Source organism: Oncorhynchus keta, chromosome 13, assembly GCF_023373465.1.
Source record: "Oncorhynchus keta strain PuntledgeMale-10-30-2019 chromosome 13, Oket_V2, whole genome shotgun sequence".
NCBI lineage: Eukaryota > Metazoa > Chordata > Actinopteri > Salmoniformes > Salmonidae > Oncorhynchus > Oncorhynchus keta.
In genome coordinates, this window is record NC_068433.1 from 20,958,582 (window position 1) to 20,976,640 (window position 18,059).

Sequence of the window (18,059 nt, forward strand, 5' to 3'; positions counted from 1 at the left end):
GTCTTGCTTTCCTGTAGGAATTCTTAAAATATAACTTGTTTAGGCTGGAATACTGGATGTATTTACATAGCTTTTCAGTTGTCTTCATACTGTATTGTTGGCAGGTACCAAATCATTATCTAATTCCAGGTGAATGGTACGTTGGTTGAGGTGGTCTATCTGATACTAGTCTCCAGGCAGAGATGGATGGTCATCATGGTGAACTTGGTGGTTGCTTGCAGCACTGGTAAGTTTCAGTGACCTATCAGCCCTGACCATTCAAAGGGCTAGATGGGCTAAACAATTGATGGCTCTAGTGACTATTTTCACCTGTACCTGATCACTGCACTGATTGATCACTAAACCAGGAAGTGTTCATCAGTCTTAACCTTTCTATGTATAACCTCTTTCCAGATGAAGGGATGTATGATGGGGCGGGGCTGGTCTGGCAGACCCCCACTCTGCTGTCCCCGCTGTTCTCTGGCCTCTCTGGGTTGGAGAGCATCAAGATCTCAATGGGGGTGGATGGTCAGCTCCTGGATGAGCCCATCACAGCAGAGCGAGGCTACAGCCTGGATATAAGTGACACCACTGTCCAGATCAGCATCCCCTTCAACGCTGCCGGAGGATACAGAAAAGTCAGTAGCGTACCAGGCCGGCATCTGACCATTCACATGGAGACGCTTACCTTGTATTCTGATGCAGAGAAGCTGCAAATGGCTTCATTCACTCATGTCCTCTGTACACCTTGAATATTCTACTTTGTACCATATAACCTAATGGCAGATGCTTCATAACGGTTTCAACTCTTCCAGAGCTTTGTGATGGACAACATGTACCGTGAGTTCTATGTGGTCCGTCTCTACTATGAACAAATCTTCATGGATGACAGTGGTGTGGAGACCAGACTCCGCCTCCACAGGCCCATGAACACACCCCTTCTGATCCAGCACCTCTCCATCATTAACCGTAAGGAGTTCTACTAGCCAATTCAAGTGGATCTTCAGCTCCATGGTCATGATTGCTAATGACCCTGTTGTCCTTCTCCCACCACAGAAACAGTCCTTGAGGATCGTGTGTTTACTGTTTACCTGGGGAACCTCTCCTATGATGTTGACCTGGTGGCTGTGAAGCTCAATGGTCACAAATTCACCATACTAGAGGCGAATGAAAGTGGCCTCATAACCATGGTCCCCCAGCCCAATAGTACCCTACATGCCTACATTCTCAGGGTGCCATTTGATGCCGTTATTCACAAGCTGGTAATGATTCAATGATATTAGCTACTGTGGTCTCAGCTTTTCCTCAACATTGGAGAAGAGGGGGTTCCTGTCAACTTTCTCCAATGGTTTTAAGAGGTGAATTGAAGGCTTTTGTACTGTTTCTTAATTGGTGATGTGTTCCTGTCCATAGTACCCTACAGAGGGGCTTCTCGAATACTCGTTGGACATCAACTACACGTTGGTCATCCTGCCTCAGGCCGAGCCGTACTTCTACCTGGCCTCAGTCGTGGCTCAGTTCAATGATGTCTGTAAGTTGACTTCAACCTTCAACTATGAGACCTGGGCTGCACGATGGCTTGACGCAGCCCAGTAACCAACCACGATACACTTTTCCCAAGTTTACCCCTAACGTCGTGTCACTATTGACTAAACTATTTGTTTCTTCTCAGTTCCTCCGGTCTTCAAAGGCGTCTGCAACGAGAAAAGCATCAGATTCCAGATGGACCATAAGCCGTTTGACTACCTGTGGGAGGTGGGTGTTGGCCCTCACATTCTGACCACAAATCTGGCAGCCAAGCGGGGCTACGTTATGCGGAATGACAGCAAGAGTCTGACCCTGGAAGTGCCCCTCTTCTCTGTTGGCTACACTTATAAGGTGAGATGCTCATTGGTCAAGTGCTTAAACTGACTCGTCGTTGGATAAAGTAGGAGTTATAATTAAAGTGTACCTGCTCTTTTTTTTCTTCCTAGGACATCAATTTGAAGCAGTTCCGTGGTACTTTTGAAATTCTCTCAAGAGCTCCGAAGACCTTGGAGGTCAAGAGCTCCTTGGCCAAAGCGTGTCTATTCCAGACTACTGAGTTCATAGGTAACTACTAGTTGGTCAGATATTAACCTGCAGCGTCGCTTGCTTTTGCCTGGTGACGCTTTTATAGGGTTGATCAGCACTAACAGGCCTTCCTCTCTCCAGTGTGTTCCACTGAAGGTGTGATGACAGTGGTGTCTGTGATTTTGGCCATCCCTGGATCTGAACCCATCAGATCCTCCCTCCTGGACTCCAACTGCAGGCCTCAAGAGATGGATGACACCAGGGTTCTCTTTAGCTTTAGACTTGACACCTGTGGAACCAGGGTCCAGGTATAGCACTGTCCAACCCATAGAATTAGAGTCATAAATGCAATCGGGCTCCACGAGTGATCGGTATTTGAAATGGAAGTTCCAGCATTGTTCCATCTTAACCAACAACTAAAATCTTGCTAAATTTTGGTCAGTTGTGGGTTTTAGTTCTGGGGTTTTGGTTAGTCCTTACCAAAGGACTCGGCTGAAACCCCCTAATTTAACCTGTTTTGCCCCATATCCTAATCTGGCCAAATAATTTGATTACCGTCTGAATGTGCAGAGACGGTCCAAGTGATTGGTGTGCCTTAACTCGGTGTTCACAACTTTATTCTAGGGCCCCTGGTACTGAAAAAATAATTTTTAAACTCCAGTGCTACACAGTTGATTCAAAGCTTGCGGAGTTGGTATTTGAGTCTGTAAAGCAAGGTATGTGCCCCAGGACTGAGTTTTGGGGAAACCCTGGTTTAACTCAGGAACTTTCAACATACAGGCCAACTACTTAAATTAATATTAAGACTTAAACTGTCTTGATTTCTCATGAGGGCTAACAAAAGAACAACCGTAAGCGTTTAGACATGGCTTTCAACAGGCTAATGGTTGAATTAATACATTCAGGTTTGTTTTGACCTCTTGTGTTGCAGTTTGATTACCAGCACCTTACCTATGAAAATGAGATCACCGTTGAGCATACAAGCCAATCAGTGGAAGCACCAGTCTCAACCAGGTATACTGCCTTTGTGTACATGACTTCACTAATAATATACTGTCTCATTGGTTGAAACCAAGTACAATAAATATTCCTTAGTCACTAACTCTCACTAAAGGCACCGTGGCTTTGATCTATACATGTGTTCAATTGTTCTCTCGTTAGGGTGACTGTGCGGTGTGTCTATCCACTGAGTGGCCTTTACAAGCTGTTTGCGTATCGGCGGTTTGAAGCAGACTCGCCAGGATTTGGCACCATCTTGACTAGAGTCCCTGTAAAGTAAGTGTTCAGTACTTGGTGTCCTGCATCTAAAAAGTGGAGAAATTTACTCCTGACTCTGTCCACACTATTTCAGCCTACCCATTATACCTTCAACCTCCAAAACAGGAGTGACTCCTGGGAGAAATGCCTGCCAGCTTAAGGCAACTGGCAAATTAATCTCTAGGCCCACACCAGTCACGCAACACAATTTTATGACGTACAATGACGACTAGTATTGTGTTACTTTTCAAACGGAGCTAACTTTTTCTTCCTCTCTCTGTAGGAACTAATGAAGTGACAATGCTGCCAAGAGTATTGAGTGTAAATGTCTTAATAAATATAATCTTTAAAATCTCTGTAGCTTGTCCTGATGTGGCTTCATTCAGTTTGGGTGTTATACCCCAAGTGAATTCTAATAGGGTAACACTTTAAAGCCCTGTTAACATTAGCACTTTGAAGTCAACCCAGGGTGGGGTCAACTCAAATGTTATTTCCATTGCCTCCAGAAATTAGATTGCCATGATGCTACTGTAGGTAGACAATGTGGTGAGCTGGAGTCATTAATGTAGCTAGCAAGATGTTGACCTGAGTAATTTACCATGTTCTAACTTTACCCCAAATTCCTGCTGTGACATGACTGATCCATCTATTTAGCATGCTAATGTTCACTAGTTAATGCTTAGTGTTGCTAGCTTAATTCCTTGCTTGCCATGGCATTCACCACCTAGCAAACCAGAAAAAAATGATAGGCTCTGGCTTGTGTTCAATTTGAACTAGTAGGAATTCACTTGCCATCTTCTAACTGACTTGCTAGCATTCAAGGGCTGAAGGGTCTGTTTTGCATAGTGAAAACATTTGTATGAAGGATGGATTTATGGTGGTAATTCCCCATGTATGACAACTGCTTGTCCATGCACTAGCTAAACTTTCAGTGTCTAGCAGTGATCAGCTTGGTTGTTGTGTAAAGTCACAGCCCTAAATCTAATCAATCTGGCACCAGTTAATGGTCTGCACTGGCCCAGGTTTTCTTTAACCTAGTGTTAGTGGAATTTATAAATTCCTATGTTTTATAGCCAAAATCAATTTCGCACTCTCTCGTTCATTAATGAGGTTTAAGTTCATTAATTATGCATGAAGTAGATCGAGACCAGTCTTAAAAGCCAGGTAACAGCGTTTAATTCCAGAGAGTACTGACCCAAAATACAAAACATTACATTTTAAAGAGGACATAAAATGACGTCATCAGTTTCACACACTCTCTCCGATCCCCACAATAATGCAGTGTCTTTAGGTCTGGAGACCTTCTTCTACTCCCCTCATAAAACTACATTCCCAACTGTCTAAAATATATACTTTTCTCCACTAATGGAATATGCAGGACCATTCTTATCTGTCAGAAGCATCATCCTTCTCCCTTAAACCTACAAGGTACAGACAATTAATTCATTTTTCTTACATTTTCAGTAACAGCTTAAACAAGAACCCATATATTTCATCCCATAACATAATAGTATTAGAATAATTGGTTCTAATTGAAATGTATACATTATTAATCGCTTCAACTATAATTTCCTCCAACACCTAAGCAAGTCAGTTAAGAACATTATTTTCAATGAACGGCAGATTTGTACCTTGTCAGCTCGGGGATTTGAACTTGCAACCTTTCGTTACTAGTCCAACACTAACCATAAGGCTACCCTACCGCCCCTTGACCCAGCGTGAAGATGAGCATTTTTTTGGAGCCAGCTATTTGGCCCTTTAAGTGCCAGTGGAAACCGCCCCAAGTTATGACCAGGCTTTTCCTTTTATCTCTAGTCCCAACAGTTCTGTTTCTCTAGGGTGTTTGTGGCCATAGCCATACAGTAGCCTGAACACTAAGGTTGTTATATTGGTGTCAAGTAAACTGAAATTGCACTAGTGGACGATAGTGGCTGGCAATATGGGTAAGCCTAGCAGTGGAAAGGGCCAATACTTCAAGGTGGCCTGTGTAGGATCACTGGAATGCTTGTGGCTGGACATCGGATCTGGCTGAGGCAAGGGCATCAGGTCATAAGTCTGCTGGGTGGGTGTGGATTCCAGTGTGTGGACAGACGGAGTTGTCTGATTCTTGGCGTTTCTCCCCTCCCTCCCACAGAGCAATCTGGGACAAGTTTTTTAAATATTTTTTATTAAGTTGGTTAACAGTTTTATTTTCAAAGACTGCCTAGGAACAGTGGGTTAACTCCGTTGTTCAGGGGCAGAACGACTTTAAAAATAAAGTTTAACCTCGTCAGCTCAGATTCAAGCTTGCAACCACTAGGCTACCTGCCCCAGAACAAAGACGTTCTCTCCTACGGTGCTTCACAGACCCAGCTGGATCATCCCGAGTCATTACGCATAAGGTCCTTCAGAAAATCTAAACGTGATTCTGTTTTACAAAGAAAAGCTCAAACAGGAAGTGCCAGTGATGCGCTCAATACGGAAGTGGTAGGACGACAAACGCGAGGCTACAAGATTTTCGCTAGCACAGATTGGGATATGTTTCGGGGTTCATCCAATATAAAATAATTAAACCAAATATGAGCAACACAATCATGACCTTAGGACGATATACATGACTCACAGGAGGTTGGTGGCACCTTTTTATTTGGAGAGGACTGGCTTGTGTTAATGGCTGGAGCAGAATGGTATCCAATACATGGTTTCCAGCTGTTTCATTTGCTCTATTCCAGACGAGTCTTCTTGTACTCAGCAGCCTCCTGTGATGACGACACGCAGACATTGAGTTTACCACAAAGTCACAGGCTTCAATGCTTCAAAGTGCAGACTGTCATCCCTACAGTGACTACGAATGTATCCAAAATAAACCATGAATTAAAGACAATATCAGTGCTGGGTTAAAGGCTAATCTACCGCTTACAAGGCATTTTTATTTTATTAAACTTATTTAACCAGGAAGGGCTCATTGAGATTTAAAATCTTTTTCAAGAGCGTCCTGGCCAAGCTAGGTAGCACCAAGTCATTACAAAAATTACATAAACTACAAGTAAACTAGTAAAATCCATAGAATTCACAAGAGTATAACAAAAATCAAAAACAAATTAACATTGACAGGTCAGGGAGTCAGTCTCAAGATCATTCATCAGTGATTTAAAAATACCAGTCGGGACAAGTTCTTCCAGTTTAAAAGTATTTTGTAAGGCGTTCCAAGACGATGGCGCATAAAAGCCCTTTTACCAAATTCAGTTCGGACATTTGGAACAGTTAGCAGGATAAAGTCCAACGAATGAAGAGTACCCACATTTCTGAACAATAAAAATGTACAAACAATATGGTAGTAAACCCAAAATGGCTTTATAAATAAAAGTATACCAGTGACTGAGCCTACGAGTGACTAGAGAAGGCCAGCCAACCCTGGTATACAAAGTGCAGTGGTGCGTAAAGGTTTTGCATTTGAAAATACATCTCAAAGTGCCATGGTAAAGAGTGTCAATTGATCTCAAACACTGAGCAGAAGCATTCGTATATAAAGTATCCCCAATAGTCTAATAAAGACATAAATGTAGCTGATACTAGCCGCCTCCTGGCTTCAAAAGAAAAACAGGCCTTATTCCTAAAATAAAATCACAATTTCAGTTAAAAAAAATGTGTAAGTTGTTGAATATGCAATTTAAAAGAGAGGCCGTCAACAATTAATATTCCAATATATTTATAGGAGGTTACAACCTCAATGTCCTTGCCCTGACAGGTAGTAATAGGTGAAAGGTTCAGAGGTCTATTTCTTGCTTTAAAAAACACCATTAGGTTAGTTTTGTTAGTATTGAGGATAAGCTTCAATTGTTGAACAGTATAAAAAGCAGTTTGCATGTTCTGGAAAGGTTTTGTAAGAGACTAGGCACAACAGTAAGTAACAGTATCATCAGCATAAAAATGCATTTTGGACATTTTTGTCTAAATCATTTAAATAAATAGTGAATGAGAGGACCAAGTACAGAGCCTTGGGGCACACCATTAAAGACAGACAATTTAACAGACACAAGACCATCAAATTGAGTGCACTGAGTTCTATCAGACGGATAGTTAGCAAACCATGCAACTGCATGCTCTGAAAGACCTACACTCGACAATCTCTGCCTTTAGTATAGCATGATCAACTGTATCAAAAGCCTTAGAGAGATCAATAAAAAGTGAGACACAGTGCTGTTGTCAAGGGCTTCAGTGATATAATTTAAAACCTTCATGGCTGCTGTAATTGTGCTATGCTTCTTCCTGAAGCCTGATTGGTACATTGATAATATAGAGTTAATAAATAAAAACTCTTTTAGCTGTTCACTCACAAGGGTTTCAAGTATTTTCACCAGGGGTGACAGCTTTGAGATTGGCCTATAATTATTTAAGAGTTGGATCTCCCCCTTTTAAAAGTTGTAGGACAATTTCTGATTTCCAGATTTTTGGAATTTCATTACATTCCAGGGTTAGATTGAACAGATATGTAAGTGGTTCAGCTATGAAATCAGCTGCCAGATTTAAAAAGCAGGGATCCAAAAGATCAGGACCTGCAGGCTTTCTTTGATCTAAGTATTTCAGGGCTTTATGTACCACCTGCACTGAGAATGGCAAAAAGCTAAGCGTTTGACCAGCTCCCACTGGTTCATCCACACAGGGTTGTACAGAGACAGAGGACACTGAATCAAACAGCCTACCAGATGATACAAAGTGTTCTTTGAAACAATTCAGCATTTCAGTTTTGTCATATACAGCAACAGAGTCCTTCAAAACACATGACGGTAATTCATTAATTAACATTACTGTTACCAGACAGACTTAATAGCCTTCCAAAACTTTCTAGGGTCATTCAGGTTATCAGTGGTAAAATACATAAAATGGCCTTCCTGAGAAGAAAATAACACTTGTTTCGTAAGTGCCTAAAAATAAGCCAATCAGCATCAGAACATGATTTCCTTGCTTTAGCCCAGGCTAGATTACAGTTGTGAATAATACAAGACAGCTCAGAAGAAAACCATGGATTATCCCGCCCTTTAACCCCGAACCTGCGGAATGGGGCATGTTTGTTTACTATTTGGAAAAAAACATCATGAAAGAATATCCAGGCAGTTTCCACATCAGGGGTAAGCTCAATCTTGCTCCAGTCAAAATAAAACAAATCATGAAAGAAAGCCTGCTCATTAAAACACTTCAAATTTCTCTTACGAATAAAACGTGGGTTTGTCTTAGGAACCTTCATATTTCTAACAGCAACAACAACACAATGGTCACTTAAATCATTACAAAAATCACCAACCGCAGAATATTTATGTGGAACATTTGTTAATATCAAATCAATCAGGGTAGATTTATCTGGGCATTTAAGATTTGGGCGAGTGGGTGAGTTAATCAACTGGGTAAGATTCATAGAATTACAAAACATTTTTAAACCATCAGACACCGGCTTTAACCAACCAGTTGAGATCACCAATCAAGATCATTTCACTGTAAAGAAGTTTAGACATAAGGTGCGTCAAAGAAGAAAATGCATCACCGAGAGCAGAGGGAATAGGACATGGATGCATAGAAGAGAGCCCGCTAAAAGGGCCTCCTGCATCACAGTGCTGGAGGCGCTACTACAGACCCGGGTTCGATCATGATCGGGGGTCCCATAGGGTCGCACACAATTGGCCCAGCATTGTCCAGGGGAGGGTTTGGCCGGGCGGGCTTGATTTGGCTCATCGCGCTCTAGCGACTCCTTGTGGCAGGCCGGGCGCCTGCAGGCTGACCTCGGTCATCAGGTGAACGGTGTTGGACCTAACGTGTGCCAGGAAAACATCCACCACAGCATTACACCACTGTTGTCAACAGACAGGATGGGGACATTGACTCATGCTGCTTAAACCAAATCGGGACTCTGCCATCATGATGGAACCGGGATTTGTCGGACCAGGCAATGTTTTTCCGCTCCTCAATTGTTCAGTGTTGGTGGTTGCGTGCCCACAGTTCTTCTTGATGTTAGCTGATATGAGTGGAACCCGGTGTGGTTGTCTGCTGCATTAGCCCATCTGTGACAAGCACCGATGAGTTGTGCGTTCCGAGATGCCGTTTTGCACACCACTTTTGTGCTGCACAGTTATTTGCCTGTTTGTGGCCCGTATATTTGCTTGCACTAATCTTTTTTTGTAATTATTTTTCTTTATGGTGTACTATTCAATAAAAAAATTATATCTACTTGCAGTGAAGCTGCACAAAATCTACATCACATTAGCCATCTTCCAGAGTGACCCACAGAAGCAACCAGGGTCACCGCCCGAAACAAGGGCACGTTGACAGATCTCCCACAAGGCCAAAAAACAGATCGCTGGTTCAGGTTCCCATCAGCCATCGGCCCAAGCGTCCAACTGCCAGGCGACCAGCCCCCAGGATCCCCTCCCATAGTTCCCCGAGAGCTGCCCCTCAACCAACTGAGAGACCCCCCCTGAAAATGTTTTAAATCCATTCCCCATTTGTTGGGGGGGTCGCACCATTCTCGGTAAACCCAAGACGCTGTCGTGTTTGATTCATTACAGAAAGCCTTGGAGATTGTATGGACTGGAGCTTCCGTGGGGGCATGTTGATACAGTACACCCACTGTGTGGGCTGTGGTGCAGTGTAGCCCAGAGCCGGAAAAACCTGCGTGAAAATAACTAAACTCAATCGTTCTATTGCACTACAGACAGCATGCAGCACACGCTCTGGCCACTTGGTCTGCTGGGGGTGTGGCCAGCCAGGCCATCTGCGCAGGGATTACCCAAAGTCCCACAGAGCTCAGGAGCAGACTGCTGCATGAGAATGGAGCCTGTTTTTGTGGTTGGCCGGAACGGTGTTGGGGACTTTTGTCTCTTCGCTGTCACTGTCCACAGTAACCCTGGTGAGGCCGGACATTGTACTAGGTTGGACTCGGTTCAAGCCCACAACCCCCATCTGTGTGTTTCTTTCCCCAGCTACCTCCATGAAACGTCCATCTGTGAGCCGGGGCCAGCCCAGCCACCCCAGATGGGAGAGAAGAGGACACTGTCCGCAGTGAGATAGATATGGGAGAGGAGCTGTGATGGCCTTGACCCCGAGCAGCAGGAACGGCTGTTGCTGTTGGAATTCAGAGACAGCTTTGCTCTGAGTGAAGAGGAGGCGGGTCAGATTCTGGTGCAGCACAAGGGGACGCTCGGCCCATCAAGATGCATCCCAGCCATATCCCACTGGCACACCAGGAGGCAGCAGACAAGGCCGTTGGAGATACAGTGGGCAGACTTCATTGAGCCCTCAGGCAGCCCCTGGGCGGCAGCAATAGTCATGATTCCTAAGAAGGAGGATAAGCTGAGGTTATGTGCGGACTACAGAATGTGGTAACCATGAAGGAGTCATACCCTATATCATGTAACGAAGAGTCACTGAACCTGGTTCGGACGTCCTCTAGCTCCCTCACTGAACCTGGTTAGGACGTCCTCCTAGCTCCCTCACTGAACCTGGTTAGGACGTCCTCCTAGCTCCCTCACTGAACCTGGTTCGGACGTCCTCCTAGCTCCCTCACTGGACCTCCGCAGAGGGCACTGGCAGGTTCTCCTCTCTCCAGAGCCAAGACTGCTTTTGCCCACCAACAGAGGGCACTGGCAGGTTCTCCTCTCCACAGAGCCAAGACTGCTTTCACCCACCAACAGAGGGCACTGGCAGGTTCTCCTCTCCCCAGAGCCAAGACTGCTTTTGCCCACCAACAGAGGGCACTGGCAGGTTCTCCTCTCCACAGAGCCAAGACTGCTTTCACCCACCAACAGAGGGCACTGGCAGGTTCTCCTCTCCCCAGAGCCAAGACTGCTTTCACCCACCAACAGAGGGCACTGGCAGTTCAAGGTCCTGTTCTTCGGCTTGCGCAACGCTCCAGCTATTTTTGGGCGGTTGATTGATAGGGTGCTGGCTGGCGTTCCCCAACAGGAGTGTCTGGTCAACCTTGACGACATCCTGGCCCATGGCAGCTCCTTCCAGTCTGTCCTGGGGGCGCTATGGAGTGCTGGAAAGGGTGTCTGCCGCAGGCCTGAAGCTCCACCCTGAGCAATCTCACTTCATGAGGAGAGAGGTGTCCTTGGGGCACCAAGTGGAGGAAGAGGGAATCAGCACTATGGAGGACAAAGTGTGGGCTGTCCAAGACTGGCCCATTCCCACTAACCAGCAGCAGCTGAAGAGCTTCCTGGTCTCGTACTACAGGAGGTTTGTACGGGGCTTCTCCAGTGTTGCCACTCCCTTGAACCGCCTACTGCCAAAGGACAGCAGAGTGGCAGGAGGTCTCCAACACCCTCTAGCGTACACTGATCGAGGCCCATGTGCTCACCTCCCCCACCTTGCCCTTTTTCCTGAACACAGAAGCGAGCAATATGGACATGGGTGGGGTGCTGGCCCAGGTGGGGCCAGAAGGGGAGAGAGTAGTGGCGTACTTCAGCAAGACATTCAACAAACACACACTGCTACTGTGTCATATGGCAAGAGCTCCTCTCTGTAGTGGAGTCCATCAAACACTTCAAGTACTACCTGTGTGGCTTGCCCTTCACTGTAAGGAGTTATCACTCCATTCTCCAGTGGCTCATGTTTTTTATAGAGCCAGAGGGGCAGGTCGCATGCTGGTTGGAGGAGCTCCAGCTGTACGACTTCACAGTTGTACATCGGGCCACTCTAACGGCGGCCCTGTACTGCACACGGGAGCTGAGAGAGGCCCATGAGAGAGAGCTGTGTGCGGAGGAGGGGGTCGGTGCCTCAGTATGCCAGGTGAGCGTGCCTGTCTGCTGTGAGCTGCAGGCTGTCAAATTGGCTAAATGGAGGCAGCAGCAGGACACAGATCTGCAGCCAGTGCTAGAGTGGGTGGAGGTGCGGCTTGCTGATGACATGCTACAGTGAGCATGGAAGGAGCCAGCTACAGGAGAGGATAGGTGGCAGGTGGTGGTCCCCAAAGCACTGTGGGAGGCTGTGCTCTAGAGCATGCATGGAGGAGTAGGGATTGGACAGTTTGGGAGTGGACGGAGTCGGGCCGTACCCCACCACAGACCGTGGAAACCGCTGGGTGTTTCTCGACCATGGACTATTTCACAAAATGGCCTGAAACCTACACTCCAGGAAGCAGAGACCATCGTCGATGCCCTCACAGCCATATGTTCAGCAGGTTTGTCGACTGAGTCCATTCACAGCGACAGTCCCGTGTGTTCGTCACCATGTGTGAGTGGCTGGATAGGCACAAAAGCCGCACCACTCCGCCTCACCCGTAGAGCGATGGCCTCGTGGAGCACTTCAACAAAACGCTAGCGCAGCAGCTGGCCATCATCTCTGATGAGAAAGAAAGAAAGAAACGTAGTTGCCCCAAGCTGGAGAGTCACTGGGTGGGACGGTGCATGGTCCTGGATAGGATGGGAGAAGATGGTGTACTGGATCCAGCTGCCTCCCAGAGGGAGAAATGTGGCAGGTAATCCCCATACAGAGGGGCCTCTTCAGGTAAACCCCTCCCTCTGGAAATTAAATTCTGCCCACAGTTAGAGCTCCAGAAGTCCCGCTCCTCCTATACCCCCTATGTCACTGAGTGGTTCCCCAGAGCCACAGGCTGTGTCCCCGGTGCCCCAGAGGGATAGCCCCCTACCACAGACTGAACCCCTTATGCCTGTGAGCCCCATCACACCCGCGTAGGGAAAAGAAGGAGGCCTCCGGGTCGCTTCCGGGACTTTTTGTTCCCTCTGGAACAAGGGACTTTGTGGTGAGGGGGCTGTGTAGCGACCCTCCTGGTCAGTTATGTGGGGGGCAGGGGATCTGGGCAGGGGGTCGGGGCACCGCAGGTTGTAACCTGGCTTTTTCTTTGTGCATGGTACTTTTGCACTAGCCTGTGAGTTTTCATTGAAGGACTCAACAACTGTTGTGGACATTCGCTCATTTATGATTTATAGAGGCCATTACAATATCATACTAATTCGTGTCCCAGATTTACAATGTCTAGTCTGAGTCAGGCTGTATCTACTGCGAGAGTGTGTGTGTGTTGAGCCACAGAATACAGTTGTTGGTTCGAGTTTATTCAATTGTTACCAACATAATGGTCAATACGAACATCTGTGGGCATATCACCAGTTCCAGTTGGAGTTATGAAATAAACATACGTGTTAAGTATACAGTATATTATGTCTCATCTAGGTTGAGGGGAATTTGCTAGTGTACTGTATGAGAATCAGAGCCCGATACTACGAATCAGATTTCAGGAATTCTAGATAACTTTGGTCAACCCTGAGTTCAACTCGGGATAACCAGTACCACGAAAGTGGCTCACCTTTTTAGCCAGGTAAAATTTTATGCCAATTAATCATTCATAAATAACCTGCTCGGGGCAGGCTTACTCGGGGTTAAAACAATTTATCCTGAATATATTGCCTGAGCCGCGACTTGAGGACCAATGAAATCAGATTCCCTCCCTCTTGCAAAGATTTCATCATCCCGTTCATTTGAGGAAGACGACTGATTCAATATTTCATTGATCAAAAGTGTTGTTGTCTGTTAAACAATAGTAATGTTAAAATACCTACACTTTCAGTAATGTCAGAATGCATTTGAAACTTCAACGGTTAAGAGCGTTGGGCCAGTAACCGAAAGGTTGCTGGTTCAGATCCCAGTGCCGACTAGGTGAAATATCTGCCACTGTGCCCTTGAGCAAGACACTTAACCCTAATTGCTCTGGATAAGAGTGTTGCTAAATGACTAAAATGTAAAAACATGTATTATACTTGTCACATGCGCTGAATACTTGTGAGTGTGCGTAGAGTCAGTGCAAGATCAATGTCAATGCATATGGTCTGTGTAACCATTTCATTAAGTATGTAGCAGTCTTATGGCTTGGTGGTAGAAGCGGTCTCTGAGCCTGTCGGTCTAAGAGCCGATGCTCCGGTATCGATTGCCGGACGGGAGCAGAGTGAACGGTCTATGGCTTGGGTGGCTGAAGTCTTTGGCCATTTTTAGTCCTTCCTCTGACACCGCCAGATACAGAGGTCCTGGATGGCAGGGGGCTTGGCCCCAGTGTTGTAATGGGCTGTCCACCCAGTTATTTCTCCTGTTGTCCAGGTTGGAGAGGGTATTGTGAAGTGCATTTGAGATTGCGTAATCTGTGGAACTGTTGGGGCGATATGAAAATTGAAATGGGCTCAGGGTGTCTAGGATGATGGTGTGTTATGATCAGCCTTTTCAATGAACTTCATAATTACAGTTGAGTGCTACAGGGCGATATTCATTTAGGCAGGTTACCTTGGAGTTCTTGGGAACAGGGAAAATGGTGGTAACTTGAAACGTGTTGGGATTAACGACTGGGACAAAGAGAGAGTGGAAATGTCAGTCAAGACACTTGCTGGTCTCTGAACATTCTCCAAGAACGCTCACTGGTATTCGGTCTGGCCCGGTGGCCTTGTGAGTTTAAACTTTTTAAAGCTTTACTTTCATCAGCCACGGAGAGTGAGATCCGGTCTAATAGGGTTCCACCTTCCTCCCATATTGTCCTTTGAATGTTTGATGTCTCATCGGAGATCGTAGCGGGCTTTCTTGTAAGCAGTAGCTATAGCCTTTAGCAGAGCACCGATATTGCCTGTATTCCATGGTTTTGGTTTGGGTTCGTTCGCTTAGTTGCTGTGGGGATGAAGTCATCTATGCACTTGTTGATGAAGCTCGTGACTGATGTGGTAAACACCTTGATGCTATTGGATGAATCCCAGAACATATTCCAGTCTGTACTAGCGAAACAGTCTTGTAGCCTTGTGTCTGCTTCAACAGACCACTTCTGTATTGAGCACGTCACTGGTACTTCCTGTTTTGAGATTTTGTCTGTAAACAGGAAGCAGGTAGATAGTCATGGTCTGATATGCCAAAGGGAGGGTGAGGGAGGGCCTCATCCGCAAGACTCTCCCTACAGGTAACAACACACATGGATGCACGCACACACACTATTTACACACTAACATTCAAATGTTCCGTTCTCTTAACAATTGTGTTTTGTTTCAGGCTGACCGTTCAGTGTCCCTACCCTGCTAATGACATTGTCACTGTCTCTATTGAACACCCTGTCAACTCAACCTTTGCCCTCTAACCTCTGCTGCCTATATGGGAGCTTTGATTGCTGTTACAGGGAAGATCCTCGGTTGAATGCCTAATAAAACATGAAAACATGTTTGCAAATTTGTGAAGTTGGTTAAAATCCCAGCTAAATGTATTTCATATAATGAGCCCATTGCCAAGTGAAAATATAACTCTTGACTTGGGTCACTAAACTCACCAAAAAGGCTGCATTTACACAGGCAGCCCAATTTAGATTTTTTTTTTTACAAATCAGATCAGCTCTGAAAAATATCTGATGTGAAAAGATCTAATGTGATCGGTCAAAAGACCAATTAGTGGAAAAAAATATCAGAATTGGGCTGCCTGTGTAAACTCAGACATAGTGAAGGATTATTCTGTACCATGAATATGAAATGACATGTATAAATATCAAGCATAGACTATGTATACTGACCAAAAATATAAATGCAACCAAGATTTTACTGAGTTACAGAAAATCAGTCAATTAAAATAATTAAATTAGGACCTAATCTATGGGTTTCACATGACTGGGAATACAGATATGGATCAGTTGGTCACAGATACCTTCAAAAGAAATAGGGGGGTGGATCAGAAAACCAGTCAGTATCTTGTGTGAGCACCATTTGCCTCATGCAACGCAACACATTTCCTTCACATAGAGTTGATCAGGCTGTTGTCCCACCCCTCTTCAATGGCTGCGCGAAGCTATTGGATATTGGCGAGAACTGGAACACACTGTCATACACATCGATTCAGATCATCCCACACATGCTCAATGGGTGACATGTCTGGTGAGTTTGCAGGCCATGGAAGGACTGGGACATTTTCAGCTTCCAGGAATTGTGCACAGATCCTTGCAACATGGGGCTGTGCATTATTATGCTGAAACAGAGGTGATGGAGCTGGATAAATGGCACTACAACAAGCCTCAGGATCTCATCACGGTATCTCTATGCATTCAAATTGCCACCGATAAAATGCAATTGTGTTCGTTGTCCGTAGCTTATGCCGCCAATACCATAACCCCACCGCCACCATGGGCACTCTGTTATCAATGTTAACATCAGCAAACCACTTGCCCACAAGACGACGTACACAAGGTCTGTGGTTGTGAGGCCGGGTGGATGCGGCTTATGGTAGAGAAATGAACATTCAATTCTCTGGCAACAGCTCTGGTGGACATTCTTGCAGTCAGCATGCCAATTGCACTCTCCTTCAAAACCTGAGATATCTGTGGCATTGTGTTGTGTGACAAATTTTAGAGTGGCCTTTTATTGTCCTCAGTCCAAGGTACATCTGTGTAATGATCATGCTGTTTAATCAGCTTCTTGATATGCCACAGCTGTCAAGTGAATGGATTATCTTAGAAATGCTCACTAACAGGGATGTAAACAAATTTGTGCACAAAGTTTGATAGAAATAAGCTTTTCGTTCGTATGGAAAATGTCTGGGATCTTTTACTTCTGCTCATGAAACATGGAACCAACACTTTACATGATCCGTTTATATTGTTGTTCAGTGGAGATGGAAAACACATCCTAAGAATGGGGGAAGGAGAGGAGATGAGGAGAGGAATCGACTTCAGACTATTTAGCTGCGCCCCTAGGCTCTGGCAAGCTGGCCAACCATGTGACCCAATTAGCTAATTAATTACCTAATCACAGCACCACCCCCATATAAAAGTGCCAGAGAACATGTTACATATCAACTGTTTTTTTGTTTGTTTTTTTTCTAGGATACTGTAAGTACGTGGTAGTTGATGTTGTGTTAACTAGCAGGTGTAGTTTACTAGCTGTTCCTGGCTAGGGTTAGACACTTCTACGGATCAATGGCTTTTGGGTGTTGGTTGGGGTAAGTTTGGTGGTGGGCTTAAATGTTTTGAATAAGTGTTTTGATGCTGGCAACCTTTATTGACCTGTGCTATTGTTTTTCTTACAGAGTATTTGTACTCCTGTCTGTATGGCCTAGTGTAAGATGTTCTGACCTTCCAAGAGGTAAGAAACTTAATGGGTCAGATGAGCCTTTTATACAAGCTACAGTACAGTGGGATGAATTGTTGGTCAGAATCATTTAGTTTCCACCCTTCAGATTCTCACCTTGTGTCTTTATAGGGGCCATTGAGACTGCATGTCGGGATCGATACCTGTTGGTAACAACCCAACTCCAATTTGCTGGGAACGAACCTCGCTTTGAAGCAGTTGGTAAGTAGGCTTTTAACCTTAATTATGATGCAAAATGGGCCTGAAACCAGGTTTGGTCAGCTTATGAACCTGGCATCTTAACATGTCTTGGCCAGGATTCGGTAGCTGGTGCTGACAGGAAGTCTCTCCCTGCAGTATATTTCAGTCTCACTGTGCCTGTTGGACCACTTAAGAATAAACTGATTTTTATTTAGTATTTGACCTGAGCATATTCAAATCATTTGATATGACCCAGTTCTTTACCCCTATCTAGATGCTGATGGTGTTCACCCCATCACTAAGCAGTATGGGTCAGAGTGTGGCTACATGTTCAGTATCCTCCCTCTGCCTGGCCATGCTGAACTCAGAGCCTCCTACTTCTCATGCCACACTGACAACCAGGTTCATATATTTTCTGTGCATTGTGGTCTTTTCAAAGCCACAACCCATGGGCACACTGGTTAAATCAACATTTCAATTACATTGAACCAATGTGGAGTAGCCATTGAGTTG

At 45.2% G+C, this 18,059-nt stretch overlaps 2 protein-coding genes across 22 annotated transcripts in view; both read left to right on the forward strand.

The window, feature by feature from the left end:
• Positions 1 to 18,059, forward strand: part of zpax4 (zona pellucida protein AX 4) — a 46,111-nt gene that overhangs the window by 23,502 nt on the left and 4,550 nt on the right. The window contains exons 8-18 of one of the 9 annotated variants that reach the window (XM_052459673.1): positions 130 to 226; positions 394 to 617; positions 795 to 948; positions 1,036 to 1,241; positions 1,393 to 1,510; positions 1,652 to 1,857; positions 1,953 to 2,070; positions 2,173 to 2,339; positions 2,963 to 3,045; positions 3,193 to 3,306; positions 3,572 to 3,644. The exons of 1 other annotated variant lie outside the window; for it this stretch is intronic. In XM_052459673.1, the coding sequence (XP_052315633.1) occupies positions 130 to 226; positions 394 to 617; positions 795 to 948; positions 1,036 to 1,241; positions 1,393 to 1,510; positions 1,652 to 1,857; positions 1,953 to 2,070; positions 2,173 to 2,339; positions 2,963 to 3,045; positions 3,193 to 3,306; positions 3,572 to 3,578 (1,494 nt within the window). In that variant the 3' untranslated portion in view covers positions 3,579 to 3,644. Of the gene's footprint in view, positions 1 to 129; positions 227 to 393; positions 618 to 794; positions 949 to 1,035; positions 1,242 to 1,392; positions 1,511 to 1,651; positions 1,858 to 1,952; positions 2,071 to 2,172; positions 2,340 to 2,962; positions 3,046 to 3,192; positions 3,307 to 3,571; positions 3,645 to 18,059 lie in introns of those variants that run through there. 7 more of the 9 variants (XM_052459672.1, XM_052459667.1, XM_052459669.1 and 4 more) reach the window with 7 other exon arrangements.
• The window catches only part of LOC118392015 (uncharacterized), a 103,251-nt gene that overhangs the window by 1,785 nt on the left and 83,407 nt on the right, over positions 1 to 18,059 (forward strand). For 2 of the 13 annotated variants that reach the window (XM_052459630.1, XM_052459619.1), the window contains exon 1: positions 17,079 to 17,153. The exons of 7 other annotated variants lie outside the window; for them this stretch is intronic. The gene's annotated coding sequence lies outside the window, so the exon portion shown is untranslated. Of the gene's footprint in view, positions 1 to 17,078; positions 17,154 to 18,059 lie in introns of those variants that run through there. 4 more of the 13 variants (XM_052459628.1, XM_052459621.1, XM_052459623.1 and 1 more) reach the window with 3 other exon arrangements.